A 17107-nucleotide genomic window follows, 5' to 3' on the forward strand; every position below is an offset into this window, starting at 1 on the left:
CTGATGGCTGTTAATTTCTTATAATTGCGTCTGAGCTTTAGCATCTTGGCATGATTATTTGGTGTGGGGTTTCTCTGAACCAAACTCATGGCTGCTCCTAAGGTCTTTCTTGAGTGAGAGCAATCAAGGTCAAACCAGTTAGATCTTATGGACTATGGATTCCTAGCTGGCAATTTATCTATTAAGAAGTTTCTTAATGTGCTACACAGATTGGCATATCTAGTAAAAATTCTGTTTGGGTCTTGAGTAGACGTAGCAACCATTTTCACCCAGGACTGGGCCCTCTCAGAGTTCATAAAATTAGAAATTACCTTAGTATCCACCTTAGACCATTCGAGCCTCCTGGCTTGCCTCACTTCAAGGTTAGTGAGTAGCTTCTTGTTGTGTGCTGTGGGTGGCCTTAAATCAGAATTGCCATAAAAATTAACTGCGATTGGTTGATGGTCACAGTCTACAACCATTTTGGTGTTTGATAGATTAATTTTCAGATCCATACTCATTACTGTATAATGCACTCTTAACATTTTCTATAAATCATAGGCTTCTCAATCACCTACAAAAATATACACACATTCACATCCACAAACAATCCATCTTTAGCATTACCATAAGCATCCAGAAAAAATACAGTAAACCACCAAGGGGACATCACACATCCTTGTCTTATTTCCTACTCAGTGCTGATTCATTCACTAAGCACTCAGCTTATTTTCATGTACGCTTTTCTCTAGTATATACCACTCTTGCCACATTCAGCAAGCAATCTTTAATTCCACATTCATACAAAAAATGTCATAATTCAAGCCTATTCATTATATCTCATATGCTTTCCCTAAACCAACATATGCTCAATAATCTTTCTTTTTCATGTGAATACTTTTCTCAATGACCTGCCAATAGCAACAATCTGGTTTGCACATTGCTGCCCAGCATAAAGTCATAAAGCACTCCTCAGATCTTGCTCATTGTTACATCTTCTGTCCTTTCAGTCAGAATTCTGCCAAAGAGCTTCTCAGGCATGCTGACGTTAACCCCCAGTAGTTTTGGGTATGCTGATACCCCATTTTCTTATAGCCCAAGCTAGTGAGTATCTCAATTGTAATTACCTACCATTAGGAAGGATGGATGAATATGCATCCTGCGTCATACACAGACCAAAAAGAAGATGCATTGATGTGTGAGCATACACATGTAGAAATAATTATGATGAATTCAATAAAAGAGCATCTTGCCATAGGATGGGAAATGGTCTAAGTCAACCAAGTACTTGTTCAATCAAATACCCAGGTGCTAACTCTTAATGGAAAATTTCATACCCCTTGCTCTCTCTTCTCAGGGTTCTTATTCTTTAAACTGGGCTTGAGCCAGCCAATCCTTCCATTTCAGGGCATCTTAACACAGAGAATTGTCTTCTTTAAAATCCTCAAATGTCACCTTAGCAACTAGAGGGGGAATAGATTTCCCACAATGGGGCCATTGACATTTGGGGGCAAATAACTGGTGATTCTGCCCTTTATTTACTGCAATAATAATTGGTGTAATGAAATTGGTGTATAATGACTCTGGAAAGTTTAACACACACATTTTGAGAGAAGCCCAAATATTAAATCTCTGGTGATATCATCCCCTCACTCTCACACTCTCTGCAGTCTTCAAAGATTATATGTATTTATATATATTGTACATTATAGAGAGAAGCCACAAGATGAAATAAGTGTCCATCTTGGCATGAAATGTACTGTTTCTCACACTCACATACTGTGTTATATCTATGCATACCACATCGGGGAGGCTGCAGAAATTTGCACAACTAGCAAATGGCAACGAAGACATATAGAAAGCTCTTAACTCTTTGCTGCTATTTTATAGTCCTCCAGATTTGTGCAGCCCACATATGGTAGCCCTTCTTTCAATGCCAGTTTTTGTAAACAAAAAGTGGGAATGTCACCAGTCTTTGCAGATGACAGCTCCAATGTGTGCAATACATGTGCAAATATTTGTTATTTGTTTGAAAATGCTCCTCCTGTTTCTAAAAAAAGCCCAACACATTTTAGCATATGAAAATGTATTGTCCTTGGATGTACAGAACATGGTTACATTGGAGACTATAGTACTTGCTGGCTGTATTCACACAAACGCTTAGTGAGGTCAGCAAGAGACCTAATGATTCCTTTTGCACAATAGGCTAAGCTTGGTTACTGTTAACTCTGATTTGATTTTTTAACGTATGTGACTTAATGCATTGCACAAACCTAACTAATTTGGATAGTTTATGGTTCAGTTTATTGGTTTCATTCGGCAACACAGCTTTTCCCACAGAGGGAATTACTTTGGGGAAAGCTGTAACAGTTAAAGCTGCAGTCTTTCACATGCCTGTTATTAATCTGGCAGGAGAGCATGTTACTTTCTGGTTCTTCTCATGACACTGAAGAGGTTCCATCTAAGAAGCCCTCTCTAAACATAGATCCTCAAATATCTGTGAGTAATGCAGAATCCACTGTGAGTAATTCAGAAATATGCCTAAGAGGCAGATTGCTCCAGAAGACTTAACAAGAGAAATCAAGCTAAATGCCTTTTAAGGAAAGCATTATCTGCTATAAGGCCTCCAGCCAAAAAACTTTCCATCAAGGATTTCTTTTAATTAGGTATAATTTGGTATGACTACACAACATCGTCCGCTGTGTGTTTTTTTCAAATGATACAGCATTATCATCCACATCACAAATTTCCATTGATTTAATATTACAAGTCCTTCTAAGCCCCAGCCTTTCCATCTCCTGCTCCTTCTCAACCCAAATTAATAACTACCAAGATTGATAGGGAGTCTACACTATTTGCAGATTTATTCTGACATTAAAACAGTGTGGTCATAGCCATGTTTATATGCTTACATATAGAAAACCTTCAGCCAATCAACGCTCACTCCTTTTCCCTTGAAGCTTGCCAATCAACAAATCAATGTTTGTTCATTTTCCTTTCAAGCTAACCAATGACTGAATGTCTCATTCTGCTGCTCAGGTTTCACCAGGTACATTCCTTGGCTAAACAAATGCTGCTTCCTGCCCTTCACACACATACAAAAAATAAATTCCCAGCATTCCCCACTCCCACGTTCCATGTATTTTCTGTACAGGGATTTGTGTAAATCTGTTGTTGTACAAAAAGCATCCCAGAGGCATTGTTTACATTGAAGCAATGTAAACCAATACCTTGAAAACCCTCAAAAGCTTCCCAGTTGCTATGGCACCAGATCTCCATTGTTTCCAAGCCTCTGCAATTTCTAATGGTGGCACGCCAGCAGTGTTGCCCCTGGGTATCTTTCTGAATAGCTGTGACTAGGTCAGCATGTTGCCATGCTCAATGACAAGGCAGGCAGGCAGGCAGGCAGGCATATACATGGGAATGATGCTGAACCCTGAATTACTAGAGGGAGAAAGGAGAGAAGCTTCATGCCACTCTTTGCAGACTGCCCTTTGAATGTTGTTGCTGTAGTTTTCATACATCATTCACGTGGCATATTCGAACTCAGATCGCGCAGTCACACGCTCTCAGCTTTTCTTTCTGCATTATGTAACTGATCCCCTGAATGAGGCTTCCTGGTGTTTGTAGTTCTCACCCTTTGGGGGGAAGGAAATTGACATAATAGATGAGAAGGATAACAGTCACCAAGAGGTGAGTTATTTTCCCCCAGAGACCAGAATAGCTCTGATCACCAGTAGAGATTGCAATTACATGGGATGCCGGTGCTCCTGAACTGCCACCACTGATTTACGATCCTAACGATCTGGCATCTTTCATCTGTAGCAGGGGCAGCAGTTCCACTGCAAAAGATGGGAGGGTTGCTCTTCCGAGAGCCGCTGTAACGACAGTTCAGAAGTGCAGATGAGCGGGATGCTACAACCCACACTGGTGTTTCTCAACCTTAGCAACTTTGAGATGTGTGGACTTCAACTCCCAGAATTCCCCAGCCAGCCTGGCTGGGGAATCCTGGGAGTTGAAGTCCACACATAATGCAGAGAGAAAAGCTGAGAGCATGTGACTGCGAGATCTGAGTTCGAATTATTCCTATGCCACGTGAAAGATGTATGAAAACTACAGCAACAACATTCAAAGGGCAGTCTGCAAAGAGTGTGGCATGAAGCTTCTCTCCTTTCTCCCTCTAGTAATTCAGGGTTCAGCATCGAGTGGAACTTCCCATGTATATGCATGGATCCTTCCTTCCTTCCTTCCTTCCTTCCTTCCTTCCTTCCTCAAGCATGGCAACAGTATCTTCAGAAAGATATGTAAATACATGGCCTTCCCTTTGGGATTCCCCCTCACCCTAATTTAGCATCTTCTGCTTTCCAATAATTCATAAGGAAACTGAAAGGTTAATTGCTTTTCTCCAAGTTTCTCAGAGTACTTCACGTGTATTGTCCTGATCAGCCTTTCCCAACCCAATGCCTTTCAGGCATCTTTGACTACAACACTCTTCAACTCCAGCTAGCATAACTGTGGAAGGCTGACCTAGATAATCATTGCAACAATTGTGAAAAGTAAGAAACCGTATCTGAAGATCGACTCAAGGAAAAAGACCGCCCATCAAATGCATTGGCAAAGTGAGGATAACTACACTCTAACACTCCCCTTTTAGATTTTTTAATTTATCATAGTGTTTTCCTTCCCATGCTTCTTTCTCATTTCCTATGGCAGACTCTTGGCCAAACCTGCAATGTGTTGTTGCAAATTTTATTTTTCTGACTACACCCAAAAGAATATGACAGTTAAAAAAACCCATGCAATGTGTTAAAAAAGAAAGAAAGAACTGGACACCTCTATGAAGGATAGCTTGCACTTTGACTTTGACTGATGGCCCACTCTAGTCAGAAGATCCTCCCCTGACTATCTGGGACTTTCTTCACCTCTTTGTCATCAATATAGATTTGGAAGGCTAGGCTGAAAAAGCTGATTTGGGTAAGCAGTGCAATCCATAAGGGTCTACTGCTTGCTTGAACACTTTGGGTGCAAAGGGTAGGTTGTTCCCTGAATTACTGGACTTACTCCTCCAGCTTCAGCACGCTTTCCATTAAAGTGGTCACTTAGCAGCCTCTTCAACTGTTGCAGTGGTCCCCTCTGCAAGGGAGGAGGCATTTCTAATCTTCTGCAAACTAGTCAGATAATCTCATGCTGGTTTTCATCAGCAGCAGTCGAGGAAGGACAGGAAGGAACTACTGCTTGCAAATGAGCATCTAGATGGAGAGAATGTGCTCCATGTGATGCTCACCCCATGTTTGGGGGGCCTGGCCTTCAGATAATTGTGGATTTGGAAGATATAGCCTGACTTCGCCAAATTAGGAAATGCTGAGCTCTAATCTGAAATGAACTAGCTTTGCCACCTTTAAATAACAAGTGAATTTTATTGACAACCTTGCTTCAGCTGGGAGTGTGAGGTGGAGACCCTGCTGAGTGTGATACAGAGCAGTGGGAAGAAGGCATCTTTCAAGAAGTATAAATAAATTCCTAAAATTGAGAAATATTAATTAACTACCTCATTCTTTTTCAAAAAGGAATGGGTTAGGTTCATATTTAAACAAAGGAAGTAGGGAAAGAGCTACTTGATCTGAGGCTCAGAGAACAAGCTTCTGCTTCAGGAATTGTAGGCAGTGAGGTCCTCCCAGTTCTATTATTCAGAGAAGAAGCTGATTTCTGACGTAGGAGCCAATGGAGGGATATGGTTGCCATTCTCTTCCCCATTAGGACCTTCTTCACTTTAACCATAATCTTGGGCAGAAGTGGAAGAGGTGTATCACATTTCCATCACAAGGAGAGTTGTAGTAGTTGAAATGCTGGTTGAAGGGAAGGGGTGGGGTGGGAAGTGGGGTGGGAAGTGGGGTGGAACAATATCAGGCAGTGCTGAAATGTGCAGGATGAAAAAGCCATTCAGAGCCTGACTGTCATGACTGCCTCAGACCAACCATTCTTAGAGAAAGAGATGGAAGTGCTAGAGGAGGAATCCATGGCACCTCAGAAGAAGGATTATCCTCAGGTCTCAGAGCCAGACCTGAGACAACCAATTCATTTTATCTCTTCAGAACCTGTACTCCCAGATACTTGTTCCTGAAGACACGGTATAATCCCCAAGCCTACAAGACCTTTGCTACCAAGTAGTAGAACAAAGAACCGCGCAGAAGAAGACTGAGCTCCTTGAGGATAAAGCTAACTCCAGAGTCAGGAATTTCTTTGAGTAGCCCTTTTTCCTTAAGAAACACTGGCTGAGTTTGAATTATTTGCTGTTTCAGCATAAAATCTTTGGGCAAAAGGCACAAAAAGGCTAGAGACAATCTCCCTTGCTTCCTGGGTGCTCAGCCTTGGATCAAACTTTCTTGCCAGACGTTGGCTTTTGGTCTACAGCCTGACTTCACTCTGTGTTTGTTTCTCTAATTGCATAGTTTAGCCTTTATTCTTTCTGAAACTTCAGCTGGTCTTGATTATTCTGGCTATTTTTTTCTGCCACAGGTGCCCCTTGTCCTGATCTTGCCTGGGAATCATGTCTCTTGCGTGAACTTCCTTTGGACGGGAGGATCAATAGGCTAGGGCTGTCAGTTGAAGAGAAGTTAACTCAATTACACTGCTCTTAGGCTTTCACCAGCAGGGTCCTCTGCAGAATCGGCTAGAGTTATTTTCGTTAACCATAGAAATGCTACATAAAACAAAGCGAAGTGTATGCTGCTCAATAAATACTGTATGTGTTGCATGGAAGGAGGGAATTGGTGTGAGCAGAAACCAAAAGTAAAAACACTACATGCAATGCGAAGATTCCCACCAGCCAATATCTGCCCACCAGACTGTTTTTGATGGCAAAAAAAGTGCCATCAGTTAAACAAAAGAAAAACACGGCTGTCTTACAAAGGCTCTTCAATTCTACAGATCTAGCCAGAAGTCCACCCTGCTGGTCAGTTCCAAGAGGATTATCAAATGGGTGGGTAGGGAGTTTCTCAGCCTTTTCACTGCTAGCAACCCATTTGAAAATTCTCTTTTTGAGGCATAGCCCCTTGTGGGGCCAGAACCCTGCACTATTCATAGCTGCACCAAACGGCACAGAACATGCTTTTTAAACACTGAGCTGAATGTGGTAGGCTTCACTGTCTGTCTCCCGAACTGTACAGTATTATTTTGAAATAAATATTTTTCAAGACAAACAACTCCTTGACTTTGCTAGGAAAACACTCTCCATGAAAGGCAATAGGTCCTATACAGTAGGGTTCTTCTACAACCTGATATCAAAAGCATTCAGTCCAGGAATTAAAACAGATCAAGTTTCTTCTGGAGAAAATGGAAAACATGACCTTGAAGGAGCTGTGCGTGTATGTGCTTTGCAAATGGGAGTAGTGTAACACTATTAGAAAATAGCTTTCAGGAAGGGCATTTTTGTCTTTAACCATAGAGTTCTACTTACTAACAATAACAAATTGTACTTTAATTTTGGATACTGCAGTGCAACATTCATGGAAGTCTTGCTTAAAAACACTGGAATGGGGAAAGAGGCAAAGAGTTGTTCCCCGTACAAAACAGGATAAACATAGTACCCTCCTCCCCAGCAGCAAATAGCTGTGAGCCTATATTAAACTCAGCTCTGTCCTGTTAATGGTTGTACAGAAGTGGGGATTTTAGCACCTCTGGCTTATGGCTAAGAATCATTCCAAGAAGCTTTAATTGGCTACATTTGATAACATGAGACTTCAGGTTTTCACTCTAATTGACCACAAAATCATAGGTCTGAAATTATCTAGTAAGCCTGCTTTGGCTTGTGCCAGCCTCCCCCTGCCCCAATTATCCAGGATTTTGTTGTTGGTTTTTGTTTTGCACACTTTTTTGGGGGGGTGGAAGTGGAGGAAGGAAGAAGCAGAGAATTTAAGTCAGTGGTTTGTTAAACATTTTCTGTGCCTTCAACTTAATTCTAAGATCTATAGGAGGACGGGGATTAACCTTGGGACCTTTGATATGCAAAGCACATGTTTTGAAGGGGTGGGGCTTCAAGATGAAAGTTATATTAAGCTCTGTGAAGCTTTTGACTCCTATACAATTAAAAAATTGCATGGTAGAAATTCTGATTTTTCCAGAACAGCCTATCTCTCTACTCCACTCCTGCCTCAGTTTTAGCCACTTACTTTCATTATTTGCATCTCCTGACCTCCCTTTCTATAGCATCTTCACCTATTTCTCTAATCTCAACAACGGTCCCTAATTCACAGGTAATATTTGGGGATGGAAAGAGAAGGTTTTTAGCCTTGCATTGTCCCTGACATGCTGGTGGATACGTGGATGTTCAGAAACCAGAAGAATGAATTATTTCAGTCTTAAGAAGGCTGTACCTGTTGCCTCAATGCAATAAACCTGTATTTATATTCACTACTGCTGTACTTGTAACAAAAATCTAATATGTGATGCCATGGTTTTCTTAACCATGGCCTACTGAATAAATTATAATCACCTGCATTCACATGCAGTAACATACTGAACTCTAATCCATGATTTACAAATCATATTGTCTAGCTTCCCACAACACATTAACCACAAGCAAGAAAACTACACTGTGATTTAATTGTGCCTCAGGATTCATGCACTGTGCAAAATCATAATGCTGTTTGTCTGGCTTTGGCTTAGCATGATCTATGTATCCCGTCATAATGGATTATTTAAGAAACTATAAAACAAATCTGATTTGACCTGATGCATTGAATTATGCCATTATTTATTTATTTGTGGTTTGCTGAATACCACAGTGGCATGGTTTATATATAGGACTCCTTCATCAGCCATGCTTCAAAAACCAGAATAGCTGGGTCCATGCAACATGATAAATCAAAAGCAAATTAGAAATACTGTGGCCTAATGTATATTGTGGGTTAAGACAGATTATATCCTCATACAGAGGAGTAAAGTTTGGAATAAGGTCACTAACTGACCAAAAAACATCATGTCTTTTTCACCATAAGAGATTGATATAATCTCCTACAGGGGACAGTTCAGAAAGTGGTAAAACATGGAGACAGATGAAGCTCCAATATGCCCTTCCTCCAACTGATGTTTTCAAGGAGTGTGTCCTTTCTCAAGCATGGAGATAGGCATTCTTACCTGCTAATATCAACAGAGCAAGCTGCTTTTAAAGGAAACTCTGGAGAGCTGTGTTCAAAAGCTGAGAACCCTGCTTGATAACTCTGTGAGCATTTATACCTAGACGTGACAGAACTGGGTCTTGAGGCTATAAAGTACTTAACGTAGTAATCAGTGTCTCTCCTCCTCTTCCCATCATCAAGCCTTGACACTCCCTGTGAAGTCAGCTAATATTGTTATCTCCACATTTTGGATGGGAAAGAGGCATGATGATTTGCCCATGGCCATTTTGGTTTGTATCTGATATATTCAGAGCAGTTAACCAAGAGCCATTAGCTATCCTTGGTTCAGAAGGAGAAAACTGGAAGAAAGGCATGATTTAGATGGCAAAGGGTCCCGTTCTGTAAACAGCAATGCTTCAGTTTTCATCTGCTGGGGTATGTTCCTGAGCTGAGCTTTCCAAATGCAAATAGACAAGAGGAAACTGAGAGGAGGAGGAGGAGAAAAATACATTTGCTGATTGGGAAGTTATTAAATATTTAAAGGCACAGCGCTTGCTGGCCTTTTAGGCTTTCCATATCTACAAAATGAATCGCAGAAACAGATTTTCTTACTTAACGACTTTGCTCTTTCTCTCCCCCTCTCTCCATCTTGTCTGTGATGCTGAAGAAAATTCAGGTGTGACATTCAGGGTGTGACAAGAGCATCCCCATTAAAAGCTGACAATCGAAGCTTTAAAAATCACATGCTGCTCCTTTCCTTGGCCTTTGCATTTCTGAAAGGGACTGGGGTGAGTCTTAGGACCGTTATGCAGCATAGTGGGATCCAAATGTAACATAAATAGGGAGACTAATCTTAGAACAGCATTGGTTGCAGTGCAACACAGATACTCAGAGTATTACTGCAGTATTTCAAAACATGATTAAAAAGCTTGGAATAGTGTATTATTATTATTATTATTAATCTACTTCCTGAAAACTTCCCTTCCTATCTTTCTATTCTTATTTCCCATAATTTTGCTGCTCCTGACCTTCACTCATCTAGTTCTAATGCTTCTGGACATTCTAAACTCTGTCTATGCACATAAAAGCAATGAATAAAAAAGCTATTTGGACATATAGGGGTATGCGTATGTGCATTTTTCTATATAAACTCAGAACAAAAGTCTTCCCATAACCACTTGCTCTATTCATTATATTTGGAACTTCCTTCCAGAACATCTACTTCAGGTCCTAGCTATTGTTAGATTAACATTTTCATCACCTGAAGTATTTGTCATAAAAGCTGGGTTGGATGGGAGCTGAAATCCAGTCAACAGTATGGGTTAGGGCGCTGGTTCTCCCCAACTAAACTATATGATTGGTTTTTTTCCCTTGTTCAATCATGTGCAATTCTCGACTGCCTGGACAAGTCCCTGCAGTTTTCTTGGCTAGGTTTTTCAGAAGAGGTTTGCCCTTGCCTCCTTCCTAGGGCTGAGAGAGAGGGACTGGCCCAAGGTCACCCAGCTGGCTTTGTGCCTAAGGTGGGACTAGAACTCACGGTCTCCCAGTTTCTAGCCTGGTGCCTTAACCACTACACCAAACTGGCTCTCTATATCATTGTTACTTTTCTGCAAATAAGCCAGAGAAAACAAAGCAGGAAAACCCAACTCCACAAGCAAAGAAAAATTTGATAAAATTGTTTATTTATTTCACTGGTTATTAAAAAAAAATTTCTGCAGAGTCCAAGTGAGAAGAACACTAATTGGCAGACAAACTTCCATAAAAAAAGTTCCATGCTCTCTGATAGTGTTTTTTTTCCAGCAACAGGTAAGAAAGGAATTTTGCCATAATTGCAGGTTCTAGAAGCATGAAGCAAAGAGATTTTGAAAATGTTGGGTGTTGAAGTCCTTCTCCCTCAGCAGTGGGTATCTTCCACAGCCAACATCCATCCCTTCCTACTGTGATCTTTGATGCCAACTGCGCAGTTCCTGAAGCTTCCTCTATACCATCAAGTATACAAAATAAGACTTTACTTGCACATAAAATTAAATAATACTTGCAAAATTGAGACTGTCTTTTTTAAAAACTAGGGGAATCTTTTCTTGAAACTCCTAAATGATAGGACCTTAGAATTCTCTTCAAAAGAAATAAACCCTTTAGACTAGTCATTTCAAATGTGATAGGCTTTATCCCATCAGAAGAAGCCACTTTACTGAAAATTTGATTCAGTTGTACGGAGAAAAACATTATCAGCAGCTACCTTTTTGTTTCTTAAAAAATCAATCCATACACATACCAAGCACAAAAATCCCTTTCATCTATTAGTCTGAAAACTGACATGTTTCTTCCTGTCATAAAGAGCTAGCATTCCTGCAAACTTCATCAAATTTGAAGAAGAAAGAAGTTATACCCATTTGCTGATTTCAAATCTATCAAGCACAGATATTTTGATTTCTCCACTGAAGTTTGGATTCAAGCCCTGACTCAACTTGGATAGCCTTCTAATCAGCTCAAGGCAAATTGTTTCCCAAATTGAGATCTAAATTGAATCTTGTGGTTGATGGACACTTCTAATCATTAGAATTTGTACAATAGACTATTGTAAGACCAGCCAAAATGGGATTTACATGGTATAAGATAAATCATGAAGACAGTTATAATCTATATGGTGGACACAGAAGTAAAAGCAGGCACCCAAATCCTCCCACTTCTATGTCTATTTACTGGACAAGCTGAGTCCTGACTTGCATAAGAAGCAGAAATTCAGCAGATACCTTTTTGTTCCATCACTGCACTTCCATGTCAGGCAAGGTGGCACCTATCAAATTTCTGCTTCTCATGCAACTATTCAGGGCAGAGAAATTCTTCAATGAACTGGTGTCAATTCTGGGCAATCTAAGAAATCAGGAAGCCTGCCAGGAGAGTAAACACTTGCCCAACAATATAGTGCTACATACGCTGGTGTGCCCAGGGAAGCCCTTTAGCACCTTTATGAAGGAATCTACACCAGTCTGGAATGTCTAAAAGACCTGCTCTACCACTAGATAGAGTGAGCCAGCTGCTTCAAGAAAAGGATATTGGGGGATGGCAGTGAAATGTTTGAGGACTAAATCGTATTTGTTGCATGCCTTATTCTGCACCCGGCAAATGAATGGGGAGGGCTTTGTCCTATGGTCAGTTATGTAGCTAAATTCAACTGTCAGAGCAGCCAACCTTTATGCATGACATGGGGAAGGCACTACCTTGCCTTTCACCTCAAAAAGCCGAGTATTTTGAGCCACTGTTGCATTTAAGACCAAAAAGCAGGCTACAAGAGTTAACAGAGTAGCCTCAATAATCCAGACAGTGTGGGACTGGTACGGGCTGGCACTGTATGAGAAATAGTCAGGGAGGCTGACTCACAGCAAGTAAAACATTGGGAAACCTGTGCAGCAGTTTCTTCAGTCTGTAAACGATTCTGTAAAGCACTTTAACCAGAGCTTTCTTTAACCAGAGAATGATCTCCAGGTCTGATTTGGGTATGTAACTTGTCAGCAGAGAACTCATAAACCTTCAAAGCTGAGGAGGGAGCTTCTACACTGGGAAGTGTCCAGAGTCCATTGGAGTTGGGTGGCTACAACTAATTTGAATAAATAAATAAATGAAAGAGCAAAAACACACAGGTTAAAAGAGAAGGATCAGGAAGTCAAGTCCGATGTCTAAGGGGAAACCCAAACCTTCTTGAAAGGCTTGAGCAGCAAGCATTGTCCACTGGCAGGAGAAAGGTGCACTGACCTCTAAGGAACGATCCTCCCCCTCCTTGAATGTTATACCTTGTGGCCCTACCTTCAGAAAACTATGTTTTAAAATAGAAACGTTTCTGGGAATGATAATATCTCTAGTCTCTGGTCTTAGATTTCTTCCCATGGACATTTGAGAATTTGTGGGTTTGCAGCAAAGTCATTTAACGTAGTCATGCAAGGGTGTATATGTGTGTGTTGTTGCATGTTCAAGATTATGTTAACTGCTTAGTTATTGGTTAATGATTGGATATCTTTTAGGACATGATATCAGAGCAGTTAAAAGTGGATTTAACCACCTTTTCAACAAATATTTATGAGTGAACGGGAGACTGAAGTCATGACAACAGTCTTCTGGTACCCTAAAGACTAGCAAATGCATTATGACACCTGCTTTCTTCACACTGGAGGCAGGGTTTATTCGTCTCTTTAGTGCCGTAAGATTTTTTGTTCTTTTGGTTGAAACAAACTTAACACTACTAACCATCTGGAAATTGTAACCCAAGTTTATGATTATGAGGATAGCATTATGGCTGTGGTGATTTCTTTTAAATTAATTAATGAAGACTACAGAGGTGAGATCTTTGTAAGCGATAGTATCCATGTAAACACATGTTAAGCAGTGAAGGATTACCAAGGAGAGGAGGCACATTCAGAGAGAGAGAGAGAGGGAGAGAGAGAGAGATCCTTAGTTGGATGCAACATGAAAAGCCATTCTGCAGAGGCTTGACTTAATTATGAAATTCAATTAGAAAGCATCAAGAAGTTGCTAGTCTCCCTCTGGCACTGGCAGTATTAACTTGTATTATCACAAAGGGATGATTTGACAAGAAAAGAGAGATTTTCGAGGTGCTGGACAGAGTGATTGAAGAGGCAGTACTTCCTTTCTTTGATACAGTAGGCTATTTCCCACCACTCTGCATTTATTTTAAATAAAGGCAACACAGATATGCATGTGGGTATGCACATGCACGTGCAAGCACATGTATGTGTGCACACAGATGTGTGTGTGTGTGTGTGTGTGTGCATTAAAACTGAAATGCAACAAATTTTGAGAATCAGAAAAGGAGAAATCTAAGTGAGTGAATTAAAGGGGTTTCAGTCTCAGTGCGTTTGGCTAGAGCTGAAACCCAGTGCTGACTTACTCCAAGGGAGTTAAGGAGTAAGCTCGACTGCATTCAGTGAGGCTTGCTTCAGAGTATGCATGCACCAACTGGTGCAGTAAGAATAATGTCAGGCTGCCTACCAGGGAAGTGGGGGGAAGAGCTGGGGGGTGGGGGGAAGGCACTAGAAGCGGTGGGGGGGAGTGTTATCACTGACCACTTTTTTCTCACCCCAACGGGCAGAATAAGGAGTAGGCGGGTAAATGACAGGAAGACATTATTTTATAGGATTTTAATGTCCTTTGGACCCATTAGGATAGAAACGCCGAATTTGTGGGGGGGGGGGTTGCTCATTAGGATGATCAGATATAAAAATGGTTCAGGAGTCTTGCACCTAATTTTCTGCCGAATTAAGAAAGTTACAGGATTCTTTCCTTTTGCCTAAGCGAAGTATTCTGTGGTTTTGTTACTGAATCGAGCTTCCTATCGTTTCCAGATTTCTGAGGGAGGGGAGAAACGGGTGGGATATCTGCCACTGATAGTCCCCACCGCAACCTCTCGGAGAACTCGGCTATTATAGAAGAAGGATAGAATCTCCCCACAGATCTGCAATCACCCAAGCGAGGTGCGTCTATGTTGTCTTTTACAAACTACCTCCCACAGAATTCTATACAGTAAATAGCTGCTCAGAAGCAGCCTCCCCCCGTTTGGTACGCTTAGTATCGACCGAGAGAGTATTGCAGCCTCAGTTTCCCGGGACAAGGCACTGTCTCCTCCAATTGCACACACGTGGACTAAAGTTACTGTGCTCTTTGAGGAGGCGGCATCCTAGGATCCCCAAACTGTTCGGGGAATGCCTCCTGGCCTGCAGTAAATACGAATTATCGCCGGCTCTTCGAGAAACGGCGCTCGGCGGAAGGTTCCCTCTTCCTCCTCCCCGCGGCCCGAGGGACCGAAAACTGCGCCTGGGGAGACACGGCTCCCCCGCCGGCCGGTCAGGGGAGCCGAGTGGAGGCGCCCGCCTACCTGCCCGTTCTTGCACAGGTCTGCCCACATGCTGGTCCCGTCGCCGCCGCGCATCAGGACGTGATAGGTGAAGAAATAGGTGCCCGGGATGTTGCAGGTGAACTTGCCCGTGGCGGCGTCGTAGTTGTTCCCCAAGTTGGTCACCACGTCGTCGAACTTGAGGATCTCGTAGCCCTCGTGCGGGTTCTTGAGGCCGGCGTAAAAGGCCACGCGGGGCACCATGGTGTAGGTGGCCGCGCTGATGGCCCCCGTGCCCAGCCCAGGCCCGGGCAGGCCAGGCGGACCGGTTTTCCCAGGGTCTCCTCTCTCGCCAGGGGGCCCCCTGGCGCCTGGGGGGCCCGGTTCCCCCGGAGGCCCCGGAGGCCCCGGCTTGCCCGGCCGTCCCGGCTTGCCCTGGGGCCCCTGGACGAGGGTGGACGGCGGGGGCAGTCCGCTGTGGTCGTTGCTGCTGCTGCTGCTGAGGCTTTCGGCGCCCTCGCTCCTGATGCTGCTGGCGCTGGTGGTGGTCTTGCCCAGGTAGGGGTCGCACACCATGCGGCAGGTGCCCAGCATCTCGTAGTGCCCGTCGATGCCCACGGAACTCACCAGCACCGGAATGAGGATCACCAGGATCAGGATCATCACCACGCCGATGGCCCCGGCGACCAAAGTTTTCCGGCCAATGCTCAGCCGCTGAAGGGGCTGGACGCGTTGCCTCCCCGTGGTGGAAATGGTGACGGATAGCCCGGGCAAGCTGGCAGGAGAAGAAAAGCGGCAGATGGGGAGGGCAGAGAGGGTAAAGTTCAGGAAAGGAGGAAGAAGGAGCTCCCGGTGGGGGAGGAGGAGGAGGAGGAGGTGGAGGGGTGTGCTTGTGCTGGGTGTGTGGGTGCGCGTGTGTGTCCGTGTAAAAAATCAACGCCCGTCTCCTCGTCGGCTGGAGTATCGCCCTTAAGACTGCTGCTCTTTGATGGCCTTTTTATGACAGCCGCAAGTGTGACCCCAGGTTTGATATGGAAATGTTGTCGGCTGGGTGGGGGTGAGAATAAAGGAAAAATTAAAGAAGAAAGACAAACCGAGTGATCCAAGAAGCAGGCGGAGAAGTGAGAGGAGAGAGCCAGCGCTTCTTTACTGGGTACATCTTAATAAGATGCTTTCATTGATTTGTTTTCCCCTTTCCTTTTCCCCTCCTCACTCAATTTTCTTCCACCCCCTTTGGGAGGGGGAGGAGGACAATCCAGAATTGCAAGGGAGAAGTGAACCGGAGCTTGGGCCGAAGAAGAAGAATCTGAGTGGAGCCACTGAAGACTTCCCCCCCTCCCCGCCCCCTTTATCCAGGCAGCCAAGCAAGCCCGCACCTGAAAGGACTAAAAGATTGTTTTAGGTGTTGTTATTACTAAGTTTGCTTTCCCGAGCATCTCGTGAACGTTCCCATGTGCACTTAATGATCTTGTCCTGATAACACCAGGTCCCTCCTCCACTCATGAGGTTGCCTGGCCTTGTCCCCAGCTCATGAGGGAGACCCCTTAAATCACCATTAACTTAAGCATACCCTCATGCCAGTGTTTTCCCCTTTATTCTGATACTGCCCAACAAGATGTGTGTACAGTAAAATCGGCTATACTTCACTTTGGTGACTAGTAGCAGGTGGAATCAGAGGGGTGTTTTGGGGGCCCCAGACTTGCCCCTTCCGCTATGGTCACCAGGCAGCCTCCGCCTCAGCCATTTCTTTCCCACCCTTTGCCCTCTCCACTAGCACTAGGTTGCCCAAATTCCTTTCATGCCTCCCACAATTGTGCTTCTACCCCAACTTTTCTTCAGGCTTCCAACGAGAGGGAGGAGGGCAGAACTCCACTGTTTCATGTGGGCAAGGAGTGGGGAGGGCGTATTTACCACTTGCCCTGGATTTGTCTCTTTCAATTACACTTCTACTTCCCTTGAAGTAAAAGAAGTGGTTTCCAGCAGCTAGCCAGTCTCTGACAGCCTACTCTATAGGACCAGTGTTTCTCAGCCTTGGCAGCTTGAAGATGTGTGGACTTCAACTCCCAAGCTGTGCTGGCTGGGGAATTCTACATCATTTTAACTTAGGAGATGCCCAGATGGGGTTAGGAGGAAGGGCCGATAAAACCAACCTAGAAAAGACCAGCAA

At 43.3% G+C, this 17107-nt stretch overlaps 1 protein-coding gene across 1 annotated transcript in view; it reads right to left on the reverse strand.

The window, feature by feature from the left end:
* The window catches only part of C1QL1 (complement C1q like 1), a 47121-nt gene extending 31457 nt beyond the window's left edge, over window positions 1-15664 (reverse strand). The window contains exon 1 of the mRNA XM_063301980.1: window positions 14983-15664. Coding sequence (XP_063158050.1) covers window positions 14983-15603 — 621 coding nt within the window. The 5' untranslated portion in view covers window positions 15604-15664. The remainder of the gene's footprint in view (window positions 1-14982) is intronic.
* Window positions 15665-17107: the final 1443 nt, after the last annotated feature.

This window comes from Candoia aspera, chromosome 4 (genome assembly GCF_035149785.1).
Source record: "Candoia aspera isolate rCanAsp1 chromosome 4, rCanAsp1.hap2, whole genome shotgun sequence".
Classification (NCBI taxonomy): Eukaryota; Metazoa; Chordata; class Lepidosauria; order Squamata; family Boidae; genus Candoia; species Candoia aspera.